Below are 18,357 nucleotides of genomic sequence, written 5' to 3'. Positions count from 1 at the left end.
TTTTTTTTAAAAAGATACAAGTTATTACTCTGCTTGAAATCTAGTACAGCTTTCAAGATAAAGTTCAAAGTCCAAACCACCCAAGGTGCTTTATGATCTGGTTCCCACCAACGAAGTCAGCCTCATTTTCCATCAAAATATGCTCATTACTGCACATAAATAAGTATGCTTCATATCTCCTTTACCTCCTACTTGAAATATTCTGACATGTCCTTATCTTCTTTATCTGCAGGACCATACCTAAATACTGCCTTCCTGTAGTCCAATCTGCTGGCTGCCCTTCTCTTATACCCCCATCTCTAGTTACTATGCCCAACATTCTTGTAACTTATTTACTTGTAGTTCCCTTTTCCACTAGACTACAAAGCTTCTTTTTTTTAAAAAAAAATATATCTATTATTGATTTTTTTAGAGAGGAAGGGAGAGGGGTAGAGAGTTAGAAACATCGATGAGAGAGAAACATCGATCAGCTGCCTCCTGCACACCCCCTACTGGGGATGTGCCCGCAACCAAGGTACATGCCCTTGACCGGAATCGAACCTGAGACCCTTCAGTCCGCAAGCCAAGGCTTTATCCATTGAGCTAAACCGGTTAGGGCTACAAAGCTTCTTAAAGAGTAAGGTACTGAAGGGAAGAGTTTTTATGTATCATTAGATTTTGCAAGAAATGACCTAATATATAAATAGAAAATGAACTAATAAAATACCAATGACCCAATTATTTCAGATGGTTTTCGTGGCTGATTTTGCTCAGGCTACCAATGGTTACATTATTCGCAGTTATGGTACAGCCATACCTCGTTTTACTACACTTCAGGGATGTCACTTTGTTTGTTTTTTAAAACAAATTGAAGCCAAGACAGCTTACCAGCAAAAAGATTATGACTCACTTTATTGTGATATCAGCTTTATTGAGGTGGTCTGGAATCTAACCCACAATACCCTCTGAGGTATGCCTGTACTTTCTTCTATGGCTTCATCATAGATTAGGTAGAAGTCAAGTGTGGTTTTCCAAATAATTTCAAAATATCTTTCTGACAGCTCCATTTCCAATTAAAGAAAAATCAGGCATGTAAATATCAGAAACAATAGGCAAGTTAATTTTTCAACTCATCAATTCTTAATAGGAATTACCAGCCAAAGTTTTAAGAATTGCCTAAATAAGCAATGCTCTGTTAATTCTTTCAAAGGTTTACTTTTTATGTTACCTTCAAAAAGAATATGCTAACACATATAATTAGAACAGTGGTTCTCAACCTTCCTAATGCTACGACCCTTTAATACAGTTCCTCATGTTGTGGTGCCCCCCAACCATAAAATTATTTTCGTTGCTACTTCATAACTGTAATTTTGCTAGTTATGAATCGTAATGTAAATATCTGATATGCAGGATGTATTTTCATTGTTACAAATTGAACATAATTAAAGCATAGTGATTAATCACAAAAACAATATGTAATTATATATGTGTTTTCGATGGTCTTAGGCGACCCCTATGAAAGGGTCGTTCGACCCCCAAAGGGGTCTCGACCCACAGGTTGAGACCCGCTGAATTAGAACCAAACGTTTTTGCCTCGTAACTTCTAATGACCAACAGCATTTCCTGACTATAAACCACTAAAATTCAACAGTGACTCTGTACTAAAACTTATTAGATGTTCTATTCCTTAGAAAGTCAGAAATCTTGAGTTCCTTGGCACTGTCATTACTTTAACTTAACTAAAAAATACTCCAAGCAAAAATAATTTTGTTACTATTTGTTCTTCCAGCAAATCTGCAATTATGGGTTGTTACATCACCACTAGCCCTGTTCTTTTAGGTCACATCTGTATCACATAGGTCGTTCGCATACAGTGGGGCCTTGACTTACGGGTTTAATTCGTTCCCAGACGGAGCTCGTTAAGGAGCTCGTTAACTCAAATTACTCTGTCAACTCAAAGCAAAAAATCCGCAGAGAGACAGCTGATCTCAAAAAACTCATTAGTCGGGACACTCATAAGTCAAGACCCCACTGTACTAACAAAATAAGGTATATTTACCTAATCAAATTATTATGTTTTGACATAAAGATGATATCAAAAGCCAAAAATATAACGAGCTGTTTTATCAATGATAATCATTAATTACTTACAAGTCAGCACTTAAACTTCAGTGCTTACTTATAAAGAGGACAAGATTGGTATTTTGGGTGAGTTTTTGTAACCTGACTACTTCCTGAAATTATCCAAATAGTAAGAAATAATCTCTTAGAAAACAAGTACATTTCAGGAAATAATGCAGCCAAAGCAAAACTAGTTGTGGTTTAAATATTTTGCTTTTGTTAATCAGGGAATATTTAAATAGTTCTGAAAACCAAATTACTGTCCTTTTAAAAGCAGAAAACAACGAGTCACTAATATTATATTAAAAGGCTGCTGAAGCCAGGGCATGTATCTCGATTGCAGGTTTGATTCCTGACCTGATCAGGGCTCGCAGGAGGCAACCAATCAACGTGTTCCTCTCACAAGGATGTTTCTCTACCTCTCTCTCCCCCTCACTCCCTTCCACTCCCTAAAAATCAAGGGGGGAAAAAATTCTGGGGTGAGGATTAACGAACAGCTCCTGAAAAATAATTTAGCAAGAATAGCCATAATCTAAAATATATAAAATGAAGATTTTTTTGCAAATAAAAGCAATAAAGTAAAGAGCTTAAAAAATTGTCAGGGTAAGCAATTTTCTATCTTCTATTCACTGAAAAATTACTAGCATAAACTACTCATTTATGTTTCACTTTAACTTTACTATAGGTATATTCCTTACTTTTGGAAAAGAATAATAATAAGTGAAATCTCAATTCAAGCAGAAAAACATTACACTGGTTTTATGAGTTGGTTTATTATGCACACCAAAGAGTTGATTACCAACTCTTTCAGGTATTAATACTGACAACTAATTTTTATAATGAAATTATCTCAAAGCATCCTCTGGATCAAAGATGAGCTTTATTTGATAGATATGATAATGAGTTTTACTGAATTCTTTGCTTTGAAAATTGGGTGATCTAAAATGGGAAAATTCTAGAAGTTGCAATTTCAAGTGCCTACAGATTCTATCTAGGTAGGAAAAATAAAGTGAATCTGGTAGAACTATGACAAACCCCATATTAAAAAGGGAACCAGCTGCCACTCTGTCCCAAGCCATTTTTGCTCGTGGGAATGAGGGCCTAGACAGGGTTTTGTTTTTTTAAATGCGAAGATTGTCAGCTTTTAAAACACTTCATGGACCAAAGTGGGTAAAGCCACTAGTAAATTATGTATATTCAAAAATATATATATAACAATTTTGTTACCAAATCAGACAGAAAGAATCACTTTAAAAGTAAAATAAAGCAGTAAAAATTGCTCTTGAGATTGGGAATGAATAATCCTGATTTGTTAGATATTAGTATAACTCACATATATTCAAATTATTAAACTAAATACAATCCCCCAAGTTTGATTTAATTTGATTCTTAATCTCTTTATCTCTAGGGTCATAACATTTCATAATTACTCTAACTCAATTTATTTCTCCTACATTTCTCCTACTAAGCACGTCATGTATTACTTATTTCTCATGCTTTAATTGCCTGCCTCTCCCAGTACATTTAAATTTCTTAAAGCTTGAGAGGAATTGTGTCTATTGTATCCTTAACAGCACACAGGCAGGGGGGCTCACATTGGCTGAGATAGAAAAAAAGATTGAAATTATCAAAATCAGAACTGCTGAAAAACATTTTTTGATCCAACCCATCTGTTGGCCAACTTTTCCAAGGGTCTTTTAGAATTATAAACATCTACTTATTGACCATTATCTTCCCTAATACCTTATTGCCATTTATGTTGAGATTAAATCATCAAAAAGGGAAGAAAGCAGAAAATTCAGTTAAGACACACAGAGAATAGAATAGAAATCTGAAAGTGCCTTCCACGTAAAAAAAAGTGTTAAGTATTGTTCAAGATACAGTCTTACCCCAGGATGTTTTACTGCGTTCTAATTCTGTGAAATTCTTAGATGGTATCCATAATTCTGAATATTCAATTATCCAGCATATACAGTTTCTTATCTACCCAGGATAGAAAGGAATTTTGCTGTATTCAAAATATCTCTTTCTACCTAAAAATATTCAAATTTTGTGTAATACCAAAAGTTCCAGAAAGAATCAAATATAAAAATAATACAGTTAAAACTAGATTTGGGGATGTTAACTGAATAATCTTTTGAGTAACACCCTGGTAGAGCCAGTTAATTAATTGGCTGTACAAATAACAGGAAACTCTGTGACAATGCTTTATACTGCTATGAAAGAAAACTAGATTGATGTGAAGAGATATTTGGTAGGTTAAGAGATGCTATACTCTAGACCACAGGGACACCCACATAGTATACATAACAAATGACTAATTCATTAAATTACTCTTTCTTTCAAAAGAAAAGTACAACTATGGCATATTCAAAACAGAATTACAATGTAATGCAAGAAACGTAAAGACTAAGTTAAAAATTACAACTAGATAGATGCTGAATTTTAAGCACAAAATTTTAAATTGTTAATACTTACAGGTCCCATAATTGTGGCTTGCCAATGAAACACTAAAATCAAAACAAAACAAAAGAACTCTTGTTATCTAAAAATGTAAAGCTTTTATGAAATTAGCCATAAAAATCAACTTGAAAGTTACTTACTATCATCCCCAACTGGACCTGCAGAACACTGTGCTGGAGGGTCACGGGCCAAATCACTAAGTTCCTACACCAAAGCAGAAAATTATAATAAGCAAATTATAATAAGCAAAGAGTCAATTTGCTTATACCCAGACCCCATTTTCAATAAAACCTGGAAAAAATTTGTTCTGATACACTCTGCTAATTTGCTTCTGAAAGTCACACCACAACTGCTTATAAGGTAATCAAGACAGCCAGAAAGATCCCAGGATTCACAATTGCTAGGATGATATATAATAGCAAATGCTTCCAGTTCATTTTCACCTCATTCTTTTAGAAACATACAATCACTATTCACAATAATAAATAGACTCTATTAGAAGCGGAAAATGGTTACTTAGTGGACACATCCAAGACAACCACCTTGGCTAGGTGAGTTCACAAAAGTATATATAGACAGCAATATGAAATTTTTTATTACCTGAACAGCTGTCCTTTTACAAACCAAAAAATTGTAATCAGGTATTTTCATAGCTTCAGAACTAGATAAGGCAGTTCTCAAGATTCATGTCATGTGCTGAATTTTCCAGACCATCTCAGAGGCCCTCATTTTTACTATCTTAAATTCTGTTTTTCTGAATCAAACGATACCGAGACCCCATTTTCCACTTGAAAAGCCTAATTTTGGTTTGATCTCCTTAATTCCCTCAACTTAGTATTGAGTAAAAAAAAAACAAAACAAGGTTGAGTAAAATTACAACTCCAGAAGAACCTACCTCTCTAGGTAGAATTCTGCTCTTAGCAACTAACACGCAGTTTCCATAATTCCATCAGACCTTTTATTTACAAAAGATATGCACGTGGCCCTTCCATGACTTGTGCATAACAAATGTGGTTTACCTAGTGAGAATAAAGTTCACTACTAGGTTTAAAAAAAATTAAGATGATATATATTATATATAAATCCTCATAGGATAGGCCCACAAGGTAACACTGGGCTTTTTTAGATGAATGAGAACTAAAGATAACTAGAACAAATATTTGCCTTTATCATATGATCAAAATGCACTTCAGCAAATGGTTAACCCTAGCCGGTTTCACTCAGTGGACAGAAGGTCGGCCCGCAGACTGAAGGGTCCCAGGTTCCATTCTGGTTAAGGGCACATACCTCAGTTGCAGGCTTGATCCCTGGCCCTGGTCAGCCATGTGTGGGAGGCAACCAATCAATTTTCCTCATACATCAATGTTTCTCTCTTTCTCTCTCCCCTCCCTCCTTCCACTCTCTCTAAAAATATTTGGAAAAATATCCTCAGGTGAGGAATAAAAACAAAAGAAAAGAAAATGGCCAACTGTTCAGGAATGATAAGTCTGGATTTACTCCATTAAAAAAAAAAATCAGTCAAGAATTTTCCTTGTGGTTATCATTTTAAAATATATATTAACCAAAGTATTATGTGTCCATCAACAAACCAATGTTTTATGCTAATTATCTCAATAAAACCTGGAAAAAATTTGTTCTGATACACTCTGCTAATTTGCTTCTGAAAGTCACACCACAACTGCTTATAAGGTAATCAAGACAGCCAGAAAGTTCCCAGGATTCACAATGCTAGGATGATATATCAGACCAGACCCTTATGCTTCCTACATAAGTATACTCTCAAGTTTAACATAAATTCATTCCAAACACTTTTGATTCTGATCAGTAGGAGTTACAGGAACTCTTATCTCAGGGTTAAACAATAGATTAAGAGAAACCGTCCATATTTCAACTTTTAAGAAACAACTTACAAAGTATCAATTTATTCTGAAGTAAGTATTAGTTTGGTTTTATTGAGTAAAAAGTGTACTGGCAACTTGAATTAACTATCCATTATTGGGCAAATGATTTTTTTCACAGGCTAGATCAAGTCTTATATAACAATTATTTGCATTCCATGATCAGCCACTTTTATTATAATGGCAATCTACTTTAACACCATCTCAAGATATATGTACTTTATTGTAAGAATCAAGCATAGTCTTATATGAACCCAGAATTTTCCTATGTTCTAAAACTTACACAATAAACTCTATTGTGTAACTAGCCCACTAAAAAGAAGAGAAACCGGAAGCTAACTTATGCAGCCTACTTCCCTCTTTGCTTAAGGAACATAAAGATCTAACACTTACACATCCAATTCAAATGCTCAAACATACCATCCTGAAATAAGAACATTATGTCCTCCTTGAATAGCGTATCATTTTGAAGTCTTACTTTTAATCCAATCTAGACCCACTATTTCCTAGGTTTATTTCATCATCTCTAAAATAGCAATGTCTATTTGTATAGAAGTTTGGAGAAGATGAATGAGAGTTAAAGCACTTTGGCACACAACCTGGCGTATGATGTACTAGGTACTCACCAACAAGCAGACCACTTGCATACCACCCATCCTGAGTAGGCACTCATAATTTGTTTATTAATAAGCAATATTGCTTCATTAATAGGCTACATATTAAAGCATTAGCCCTTAAATCTTTTGTCTGTGAGGAATCTTTACGATTAGCTGTCTATAATGCAGTTAAGCAATTATACTGCCATAACACAAGATCAGCAGTTGAAGAAATATGTGTAGATGGGGTTTTAAAGAAACCATGCTATTAGCCTGAGTCATATAAAATTACAGTGGGGCCTTGACTTAAGAGTTTAGTTCGTTCCGAGACCGAGCTCGTTAAGGAGCTCGTTAACTCAAATTACTCTGTCAACTCAAAGCAAAAAATCTGCCAAGAGACACCTGGTATCTCAAAAACTCCTTAGTCGGGACACTCGTAAGTCAAGGCCCCACTGTACTAATATTTGACCATTTTTAAACAACAGAAACTGCAAAATTTTTTATTTGGAAAGGTGGAAATTTATTGGGAAACAAATACAGGCTCCCACATAGGGAGGGGGTCCCAAGGAAGTGACACACTAAGCTCCTTTTCCCTAGAAACTGCAATTTCATGTGGTTCTACCTAAAAATGTCCAGTAAGCATTTGAATTCAATTATTACAAAAAATGAGTTTCTTACATTGATCTACCCCAAATTATGTACTGAATAAATACATTATGTTCTGAGTATAATGAGCTTATTAAAAAATACCTGAAAAAAAATACCCAGCAGTTATTTTTAAATAAAAACCAATGACAGTTTTTTTAACAAAATATAGTAATGTTAAAACAACTTCATTACAAATAAACGTTCAAGAATATATAAGTTGACCTAGAATACTGTGTTAATATACTACTTGAAAGTTACACATTTTAATTAAGAATTAAGATCAAGAAAATATTTCTTACAGTTTTTTTGCACACTGATATTTATGAATCACTAAGCCTTTATATGTTGGCATTATCACTCCTTTAGAGTAAAGGTCTAATTTCAGCTAGTTAACAATGAATTTCAACTTTTTAAAAAAATATATTTTATTTTTCAGAGAAGAAGGGAGAGGGAATAGAGTTAGAAACATCCATGAGAGAGAAACATCGATCAGCTGCCTTCTGCACACCCCCTACTGGGGATGTGCCCACAACCAAGGTACACGCCCTTGACAGGAATCGAACCTGGGACCCTTGAGTCCGCAGGCCAACGCTCTATCCACTGAGCCAAACCGGTTAGGGCGAATTTCAACTCTTTACTCCCATTAACTGCGGGTTCTCATTGCTTAGTTTCTAAATGCCTTATTTTGCATGACCAAGACACCTCTGAATAATCAAAAGACCTGAAATCAGGCCAATTAATTTATGTACTAAAATCTACTTAAATTGAACATTAAAAAGTGACCTAAATTATTTTAAGGATCAAAACAGGTTTTTAAATTAGGTAACAGCATTTACGTCTAAGATAATAATTGTCATACATTATTATGTCCATAGCACAAGCAAATAGATATAAAAATATCTTAGCAGAGGAGAAAAAAGCATAGTAAAGTCTTCTTAGATGTGTTCTTCTATGCAGCAGACATTTTGTCTACTCAATAATGCATCTTATCCTACTTTCATGGAAATACTTTTCCCTTACTCCAAACATGTGATTATAGTGTGGGTGATCTGTCAGCCACCAAAAACCAATTACTTAGGGCTAATCACAGAATTTGTTCCTTCAGCCTCAGTGATTAGCTCAGAGTTGGAAAGTAACCAAAGCCACAACTTGACTTTATCAGTTTGTCCATGTATACCTGCCCAAGATTTTTCAAACTGGAGCTAGAAGTAACATTTCTCCCTTCTCTAACTAGGTCCCATTAAGAATGTGGCTCAGAACTGTTGGCAAGCATGTGCCCTGAAATTACATGGTGAACCCAAAGAAAAAGAGACCACATTGGGTGACAGAAAGCAAAAAGCTGATATGGCATATAGATAGGCACTTTCAGGCTCCGAGGTTATAGCTTGCTCTGGTTCCTATAGCTATCTGTTGCCTTGATTGTTAACTAACCACCAGTTTTCCTTCGAGTAAATCCAAGAAACAAAAATAGACTTATTTAAGCAGAGTGCTAATGGAACCCATTACCAATTATACAGATTTTATCCCACTAAAACATTCAAGTAATGCTCAAGTACTGCTGAAAAGCATTTAAGAAAACTAATCAAGTCTCAAAATTAAATTGGAGGGACAGGAAGAAGTTACATATCTGGTCTAGCAAAGAGGTAACTTTCAATCTAATCACAGAAACTAGAGATTCATTTAAACCCATTTCTAAAAATGAAAAATGTAACATTAGCTATTAGCTAAAGTTTCACCACCAAAACATTTATTCATTAGTATGAAGACAACCTTTTTGGTGTAAAGCATGTTAGGTCTGAAAACACCAAGATAAAAAACGCATGAATGCCTCCCCCAATAGACTGAGCTAACATAAAAGTAGGCATAATGCAAAAACAAAAATTACATTTCAACAACCTAGGCACTTAAAGGCATTCAAATGCTTTGCCTGGGTCTACAACATGACATTTGAACTGAGTCCTGATGGAGGGATAAGCATTTTAAATAGAGAAACTCATTCAAAGACAGAATGTGAAAGAACACAGGTTGTAAAAATTTGATTGTATTTTGGTATATCATAGACAACAGGGTACAGTAAGGGAGCAGCAGATGTGGCCAGAAAAATTAATCAGGGCTGAATCTTTTCAGAGCCTTGAATATTGTGCCCAAGATTATCTCAAAGACAATGGGAAGTCATGGATAGTTTTTAAGCAGGAGTAAGACAACTCATGTTTTGGTTTTTTAACATACTAGCAATAGTACACCCAAGATGATTCTTTTAATTTTTTAAATTAAATGATATCCTAAAATATGTATATTATTTGTGTGTCCAGCTTGATAGTTAAGTAAAGCTTAACATTTTTACTACTTTGTTCAAATATAAAAAATGGCCCTAATCTGGTTTGGCTCAGTGGATAGAGCATCAGCCTGCGGATTGAAGGGTCCAGGTTCAATTTCAGTCAAGGGCACAGGCCCGGGTTGCGGGCTTGATCCAGATCGATCAATGATTCTCCCTCATCATTGATGTTTCTATCTCTCTCTCCTTCTCCCTCTCTGAAATCAATAAAAATATATTAAAAAACCTATCCATCTATATATATAAAAAGCTAATATGCAAAGTGTCCCCTTGGGAGTTTGATTGCTCACTATGGCGTGCGCTGACCACCAGGGGGCAAGGTAGAAGGAAGGAAAGCTGCATCCAGGGAAGGGAGACCCTGGCCGGCAGCTGGCAAAGGGAGGCCCCGGCCAGCAGCCAGAAGGCCCCAATCAGCCCTGATCGTCAGCCAGGTCTAGGGACCCTACCCATGCACAAATTTTGTTGCACCGGGCCTCTAGTGTGTGTGTGTGTGTGTGTGTGTGTGTGTGTGTATAAAATATATAAATAAATGACCCAGGTATAACTGAAAATCTCTCACATACTCCCCAGATTCCATTGCCTTTCTCCAAGAGATAGTTAACATTATCTCAAATTTGTTTCTGCCATTTCTCCACATTTTCACACACTACTAGATAGTATCACAGATGCTCCTCTCATCCCCATTCTGTAGGAACCCCTACTATAATATATAGTAAATATAATAAATACAAATAATAGATAACCATATTAGAAAGCTATAACAGAAATTCAGTTGAGAGAACATTACCTAAATGGAAATAGTCCTTACTTCTACTTTATATTAGAGCCCCTTATTAGGAGAAAGAAAAGACTGAGTTCAAGTGTAGGGCATGCTAAAGCTTCAGGTAGGAGGCCAAAATAGTGTATCTACTAGATAACTTGAAAAATAGGTCTAGGGATAGGTTCCAAAAAGAATGCTTTCTCAAGTGTCCTTCCATCAAAGATGTATCAAAGTTAAAGTATTTAATATAGCATCTGGCAAAATTGGAGAAAACAAATTTCAACCATATCGACATAACTCTCTATTCGACTGAAGAAATAGGTGCTTCAGATTAAACAAGATAGGGGAAACTGATGTTTTACTAGGATCGGTTCCTCCATAACTATTCAGTTTGCACCTATTACACTCAGTGTGAATTTAGTGTTACCTATTTTTTAAGTTACATGGCCTTTAAATGAAAGACAAATGAGAATATCTGTTCCACTGTAAGAGGAGACTGTATTTACTAAACTGGGAGATCAATTTCCAATGAAGCCACTAAAAGTAATTTTCTAAAGCAATTTTGTCTTTGGTTTTCACCTTATGAAATGACTTTAGAGCCTAAGTCTCACATGCTTTGAGACAAAAACAATTTTAAAAAATTATATAAAGAACTAAAATTAACTCTTAGTTTCATAGTAGAGAGGAACAGTGGCACGGACCTGAATAAACAGCACACATATAAGACCTGTAAAGTACCCCCACCCCAGCAGGTGGGTTCTTGGCTAACTACCGAGACCACAGAAATAGGAAAGTCGTTGGCAGGGGAAAATTGGTACACACTAATAATTGCTATAGGCTCCACTCACCTTGAAAGAACACTAAGATGGATAAAGGACATACAATTAGGGTACAAGGCTAAAAACTGTACTGCCCATTAAAAAACCCCACGAAGGTTAGGCATCACTTTGCCATGATGTGCTCTTTCAGGGAAATTTTCTTTTGGGATAACCTTCCTCTGAATTGCTTCTCCTAAAACCTGCACACCTGGCTAGTGTGAGAATTCACACCTTCCCCATTGGAAAATATGCTTCTCCTGTCCCTTTAAAAACCTAAAAAGACACATTGAACAAGGGGGCAAGCAAATCTCTCTAAAAGGCAACCAACAGATACACTTAAGCCAGTGAGTGTTCTCATCTGAAGACACATGACTAAACAGTAATGAGTATGACCATTCCTTCTGGAATGGGGGCTCATAAGAGAAAACCTAGTTTGAGGAAGGTTTTGAGAATTCAATTCCCCATCAGGGCACATGCCTGGCTTGCAGGCTTGATCCCCGTAGGGGGTGTGCAGGAAGCTGATGTATCTCACATTAATGTTTCTCTTTCTCCCTCTCCCTCTCATTTCTCTCTCTCTAAAAATCAATTAAAAAATCTTTTAAACAACAAAAAACTTCCACTTGACTTAGACAAGAATTGTATGGCCATGTGAACCAGCACTATAAAGACAGTCCTGGCCTCTTTGCTTACACCTATATTAAGAAACAAAGTACTACCCTCAAGAACTGGGGAAGATGAGGGTATGAGGTGGGAAACAAGAATGCCTCTATAAAAAATTTTAAGAATCACTCTCAAGGACCCTTAAAACCTAGCAGTATAAGGGTATATATTTAGACCAACGAGAGGCCAAAATGCAGTACAATTAATTGTCCAATCAGGAAGATATTAACTGCTCTAATTGTTCTTATAAAGATCAGGTTTACTATGAAGTAAACAAAAATTTATTAACTTTAATGTTGTGAAATTTCTACATACCTTATGTAGATACAAATGGCAAGGAAGGAAACAACAAACATCTCAGAAACATATGGTTATCAGACATTACTTCAGAAGACTGAAGCTTGGCAAAAGATTTTGGGATCTGAACAATTTCATAAAGCTGTAGACTTAAGAATGGAAAGAAATAGTCCCTTTAAAAAGTTTTAGTTTGACTAACTTGTGAGAAATTCCAAAAGTTTATCTTAGACTAGGTGAGTGCTGCACACCATCTCATTACATCACTGACAAGATATTAACTTCCTGTTTAATTGTAATTATAGATGAGACAAGCATGTTTATTCATTAGACAAGATACAAAGAATGGCTTGAATGAATAACACTAACATTTTCTTTCTTTAGGTCACCATTAAAGGTAAGTCATTTAAGATTATTCAAAGCTCTTCTTTTGTAAGCATTATCTAAATGGGCAGAGACAGAAAGCCAAACTTAGATTCTAAGCTTTGATCCATGAAAGCAAATAAGGTATTTTATAGATATGGAAAAAAATTTAACAGCAGTCAAGTGGTTGAAAATATTCAATTATACATTAGTTGGAAGTCTCTGAATGATACAAGATTATATTGAAAGTATAGTTGAGATAAAAATCAGATGTTTGGGCAAAGTATAAAATACTTCACTGAATTTTCCCCCTCCTTGACCTGGCTGAGTAGGTCAGTTGGTTAGAGTGGGTTCTCCTGATGTGGCAAGGTTTTGGGTTCAATCCCCAGTCAGGACACATACTAGAATCAACCAATGAATGCATAAATAGGTAGAACAACAAATTTTTTTCTCTCTCAAAATGAATCCATTTTTTTTAAAAGAATTTTTTCCCTTCCCACTAATAGGGCCAAGGGTACAGTTGTAAGAATAGATCTTACGTAATGGAGTAAATTGGTTAATAAAATATTCACTTTCTTTGCTCTGATAGCAAAACCAGATCAAGAACACAAAATTTCCAGTTAAAAAATGAAAATCATTTGATATCACTAATTTCAAAACATTTCTTTTGGCAAAGGAGGAATAGTTAGAAAACAAAAACCTTACTATCACAATGACAATGTAGTATGAGAAAAATATTTAGATAAACCTGTAATTTATAGGTAAATCTAGTATGTGAATAAAGATACCCCTTATAATTTCTTTTAATATTTCCCCTATTTGGCTTATAATATTCTTAAACGGTTAAGTTGTATGAGGTGCAAATATCTAATGTGTTTAAAATGCTTATTTCCTTCACTCAAAGCAGATTCTCATGGGTAATGACAGGCTTCCTTATTTTTTATCCCCTGGGACTAGACTATCGTGCCAGAATAAAACCTCAGTGAGTATTGACTAAACGATTATCCCCTATGTCTGTGGTTCTCAACTAGAGGGAGGCTCCAAAAATGCCCTTAGGGAGTATTTCAAAATTATGCCTGTTTCCACAGAAAAATAGTAAGTCTGATAAGACCCTGTGTTCCTGTATACTTCAAAAACTCTGCTAAGCATTCTGACATATAAATGTATGTCAAAACCCACATACACAATAACATATATAATAAAATACAAGAGTCAATCTAGGATTTGAGAATTTAATCTGAAACATTTTTATCTCAGTTTCAGAACCTACTCTCTTCTTTAATAGAAAGAAAGTATAGTAAAATCCTTTGGGAAATTCTTAAGAATTGACTATATCTTAGATAACCAATGGCACCTGAACCCATGAGTTAACACATAAATTAGCAATAGGCACATCTGATAAGTTTTTCCCCTAGTGCTAGCAAGAATTTTTAACTGTATATTTGTACAAATAACAAAACCAGAATTAACACTGCAGGTGAACATGATGAAACCAAAGCACAAAGTGTTAGAGTTAAGTCACTCTTTTTCAAATTAAACAAATATGGAGGTCATTATATGATCAAGCATCCTTCAGTTACACAACTGTCCTACAAATTAAATTAGCTAGCTATAGACAAGTCTTGAGGATCTTAAAAGAAACACATGCAAGACAGTGTATCCATCCTCAAGGCTCACTGGGGACAAGTTCAATATATCCCTAAGTGATCAGCAGCTGGGCACACGGTAGTTCTCATAGTCCTTGAAGAGGGAGGCCAAAAAGGTATTCAATCATACTTTCAAAAACTCATGTTAGCTAAATATTTATTTCACAGTATTTAAAGTTAAATCCCCATTTCAATGCTAAATGGAAGAAAAAGGGCTTACTTCGGGTAGCCAAGACTAACATGACACTCATCTAACTATAAAACATATCCCTAAGTGATCAGCAGCTGGGCACACGGTAGTTCTCATAGTCCTTGAAGAGGGAGGCCAAAAAGGTATTCAATCATACTTTCAAAAACTCATGTTAGCTAAATATTTATTTCACAGTATTTAAAGTTAAATCCCCATTTCAATGCTAAATGGAAGAAAAAGGGCTTACTTCGGGTAGCCAAGACTAACATGACACTCATCTAACTATAAAACAGAAAATGAAATGGTACAAAACACCAGTACAGCATGGAGTTTAAGAGTGTAAATTGATTTGTATCTCAGTTACTTACTAGCTGTTAAAATCAATAAAATATATTAAAAAAAAAAAGAGTGTAAATTGATTTATATCTCAGTTACTTACTAGCTGTGTGACTATAATAACTTAACCTCTCTGCCTGTTCCCTTAAGTAATAAAATGGAATGGTAAGAGCATCTATCTCTCGGGGTTGTTGTAAAGATTACATTAGTTGATACAACGGGTTTAGAAACAGTGTTGAGTACACAGTAGATACTATGACCAAGCTATTATTAGCAGAATGATATATGAAGAAAACTTTTTTGAATACCAAGAACTTAAAGGATGACATGACAATGTAGTGGTTCAGAGGACACCCTGTGGAGCCAGATTGCCTAGGTTCTAATCCCAACTCTGACATAACCCTGGGTGTTTTTTCTTTAACATGTGTCTCAAAGATTTCTAATCTCAAAATGGGGACAATAATTGTACCTGCTTTCTTGGGTTGTTATAAGATTAAATGAGTTAACACAAGTGTTTCACAGTTCTGACACACCGTGAACACTCAAAGCATGAGCTATGTTTGCTGGCTTGGTTCACATTATATTTTATGCCAAGTTCTCTAAATATCCCCAAAACACATGCACTGTAGTTATTTTGTTTAATAGGAGTAGTAAAATCAGTATTGCTCCCAAATACCACCAATCAACTTGGGTGTTTCACTTTTGATTATTGTTGCTTAATAAATAGTTTCATTAGACCATACTACAGCTGGTCTAAAATAAAGAATACAGCAAAAACCAAACAAAGTTTTCTGATAAGGCTGCTTGGTCTAAGAAATATTTGAACAAAATATTGTAAAAACATAAGCTTTAGAACAAAATAAATTCAAAGGCTTAATCAAATGAACTATCAATGGTTAGATAGTCGGACAATAAGCACTTCATTAAATAAGATATATCTTAGTATTTGGAATTGGAGGGTTTCAAAGAAGAATTCAAAATAAATAGGTACATGACACCAAGAAATACCATACAAACATCAATGCCTACCTGACCTCATTATTTCTAGAACAAAGGTACCCTCTCTCAACAATTGTCCACTTCTAAAATTCTGCTTGGAACTGAATTTCTTTTTAAAGTTTCACTGTGTAATTCTGACAGCAACTGCTGACAACCAAAGCACACGTAAGTCAAAACTTTTCTAAGTTAAAAAAAACAGTTTTTCCAATTTGTTAGGTGTCATTATATCGAGATTCTATACACACCTTTAAAATATTTACATGACAAGCAAGTACAAAGAGTACTAGGCTAAAAACAGTTCTTTAATAAAAGTTTTGAAGGTTAAAGTGATAATAAAATAGCAGTAATAATAATTTGAGTGTCATGTGCCAGGGGCCTGTTCAAAGCCACACATTAATCTATTTAATACAGTACTAAAATCAAAACAAACAAAAACAAAATCTAGAAATCTAAAATTTGTTTTGCTCACTGTTGCATCCCGTGTCTAGAACAGTGCCTGCTACAGACTAAGCACTCAAATATCTATTGTTCATATTAAACAAATATTCATTTTTATAGAAGCACATAGATAACTTGCCCAGCCCTAGAATTCTAACTGGAGCATTTCTGCTCCGAAGTTCACACTCTTAACCATTACAATGCCTCTCTAGAGCTTTTAAATCATTAAAAGTGGTGTCACAGCAGCTGGTTATCACCTGCAAAAGAAAAAAAATCAATGAGACCCTCCTTTAAAATGTTCTGTTCCACATGTATAAAAAGCTATGGACTTGAAATTATTCCACATCTCAGTGGCCTGAACACCCATGGATTAAAAAGATTTTGATTTGTACTAAATACTGTGTTTTTTGTATTTAACTATTCTGTAAAATATAACTATGCTTCTCCAATGTGCTGCTGGCCTTCAAATGGGTCACAGAAAAGGGTGTTTAAATAATCCTTTAAGCCTTAATTCCTATGTTTTCTTCTTTTCCATTTTCTCAAATATATAAAGATTTAAGTTTATATTTACATAAACCAACAATAATGCAATGATGACCTAAAACAAAATCAAATCATCAATACATGGAGTGAAGATCTAAAACTTCATCGTCAAATACAGCAGTTTTTCCAAATAAACACCAAAGTGACACGTAAATGTAAAATTAATCAGTTCCAGGCCTATTTTAGTAAAGCCAAGAACTTGCATTTCCTTCCATGCACAACCCTTTTAAAAAGATTCTAACCTACAACCTCCCCTGTCTCCTAGTTTTAGTAAGGCTGAATTTATTCCATGACATTTTTTTCAAGTTAGCTGTAAATACTCCACCCTCCTGGATTGTGCAAGAACCAAACACATCACACATACACAAGTTACAAAAAAGGGAAATACGGTCTGAGAGTTTGACGATAGCTAAGTATTGAGCAGGAGGTCTCAGCGCAGTGTACAACCCAATGTGAAAGTTAACATTAAACAAATAATACTATTTCATATTATTACAAAAGGAGATGCCGGAAAAAGCCTGAACCAGTTAAAGCAGCCGCCATCTTAAAATGCGGGATAGAAGTTAGAGCAAGAAAATGAGACTAAACCACCGGAGGTGGAGGTTCCGCTCACCCAGAGGCTTGAAATACACCCCTCCCCCCCCACTTTCAACAACTGAGATCGACAGGTTAGTGTCAAACGTTAAGCAGAATCAATCTTCCCAGAGGCTGCTCTTAAATGGGCTGAGGCAAAAATAGGTCCAGCTAAGCTTAGCCTCCTGCCATCGCCCCCTTCGCCCCCCTCCCCCAGCCCAGGGAAAGCAAGCTCCCAGGAGCTGTTCCATCAGCTCCCGGTGCGCTTCCGATAAATAGCTTCGGGGAAAAACCTGAGCCACGGAAGTGGCAACACTGTGTCAGCCCCTCGCCTCCCAGCACCACTGCTTCTTGTGTAACCAGCCCGAGCGATGAATAGTTTCTGAGCAGACTCACTCACTGCCCCTCCGGGCTCAGACAATCCACCCCTAATAAAGTCCAGGGCCCGCGGACCCCTGCCATCTTCCCCCGCTGAGTTTCCCACCTTCCTCCGCCCCGGAAAGCCCAGAACCTTGATCTTACAATTAAGTTTTCAAGCGCTGGGAACAGGAAGCGCCATGACATCTGCGGGAGCCCCACTTGCCACGAGTGTTCTGCTCACTGGCTTTAAACCTCTCCTCCTCCACCAAGTCTGTCCGCGCTCCCCATCCCCCAAAGGACGGAAGATCCAGGCGGGCTACTTCCAACAGGCCGCGTC

The 18,357-nt window shown here is 35.8% G+C and overlaps 1 protein-coding gene across 3 annotated transcripts in view; it reads right to left on the bottom strand.

The window, feature by feature from the left end:
* UBE2D3 (ubiquitin-conjugating enzyme E2D 3) overlaps window positions 1–18,239 on the bottom strand; it is a 29,161-nt gene extending 10,922 nt beyond the window's left edge. Inside the window, exons 1-3 of one of the 3 annotated variants that reach the window (XM_005862298.2) lie at window positions 18,183–18,239; window positions 4,704–4,767; window positions 4,579–4,610 (exon numbers count right to left, since the gene is read on the bottom strand). In XM_005862298.2, the coding sequence (XP_005862360.1) occupies window positions 4,579–4,610; window positions 4,704–4,767; window positions 18,183–18,224 (138 nt within the window). In that variant the 5' untranslated portion in view covers window positions 18,225–18,239. Of the gene's footprint in view, window positions 1–4,578; window positions 4,611–4,703; window positions 4,768–12,941; window positions 12,959–18,182 lie in introns of those variants that run through there. The other 2 variants (XM_014536462.1, XM_014536463.1) reach the window with 2 other exon arrangements.
* Window positions 18,240–18,357: the final 118 nt, after the last annotated feature.

The sequence above is a fragment of the Myotis brandtii genome, unplaced genomic scaffold (genome assembly GCF_000412655.1).
Source record: "Myotis brandtii unplaced genomic scaffold, ASM41265v1 scaffold163, whole genome shotgun sequence".
NCBI lineage: Eukaryota > Metazoa > Chordata > Mammalia > Chiroptera > Vespertilionidae > Myotis > Myotis brandtii.
This window is presented reverse-complemented; position numbering and strand designations above follow the sequence as displayed.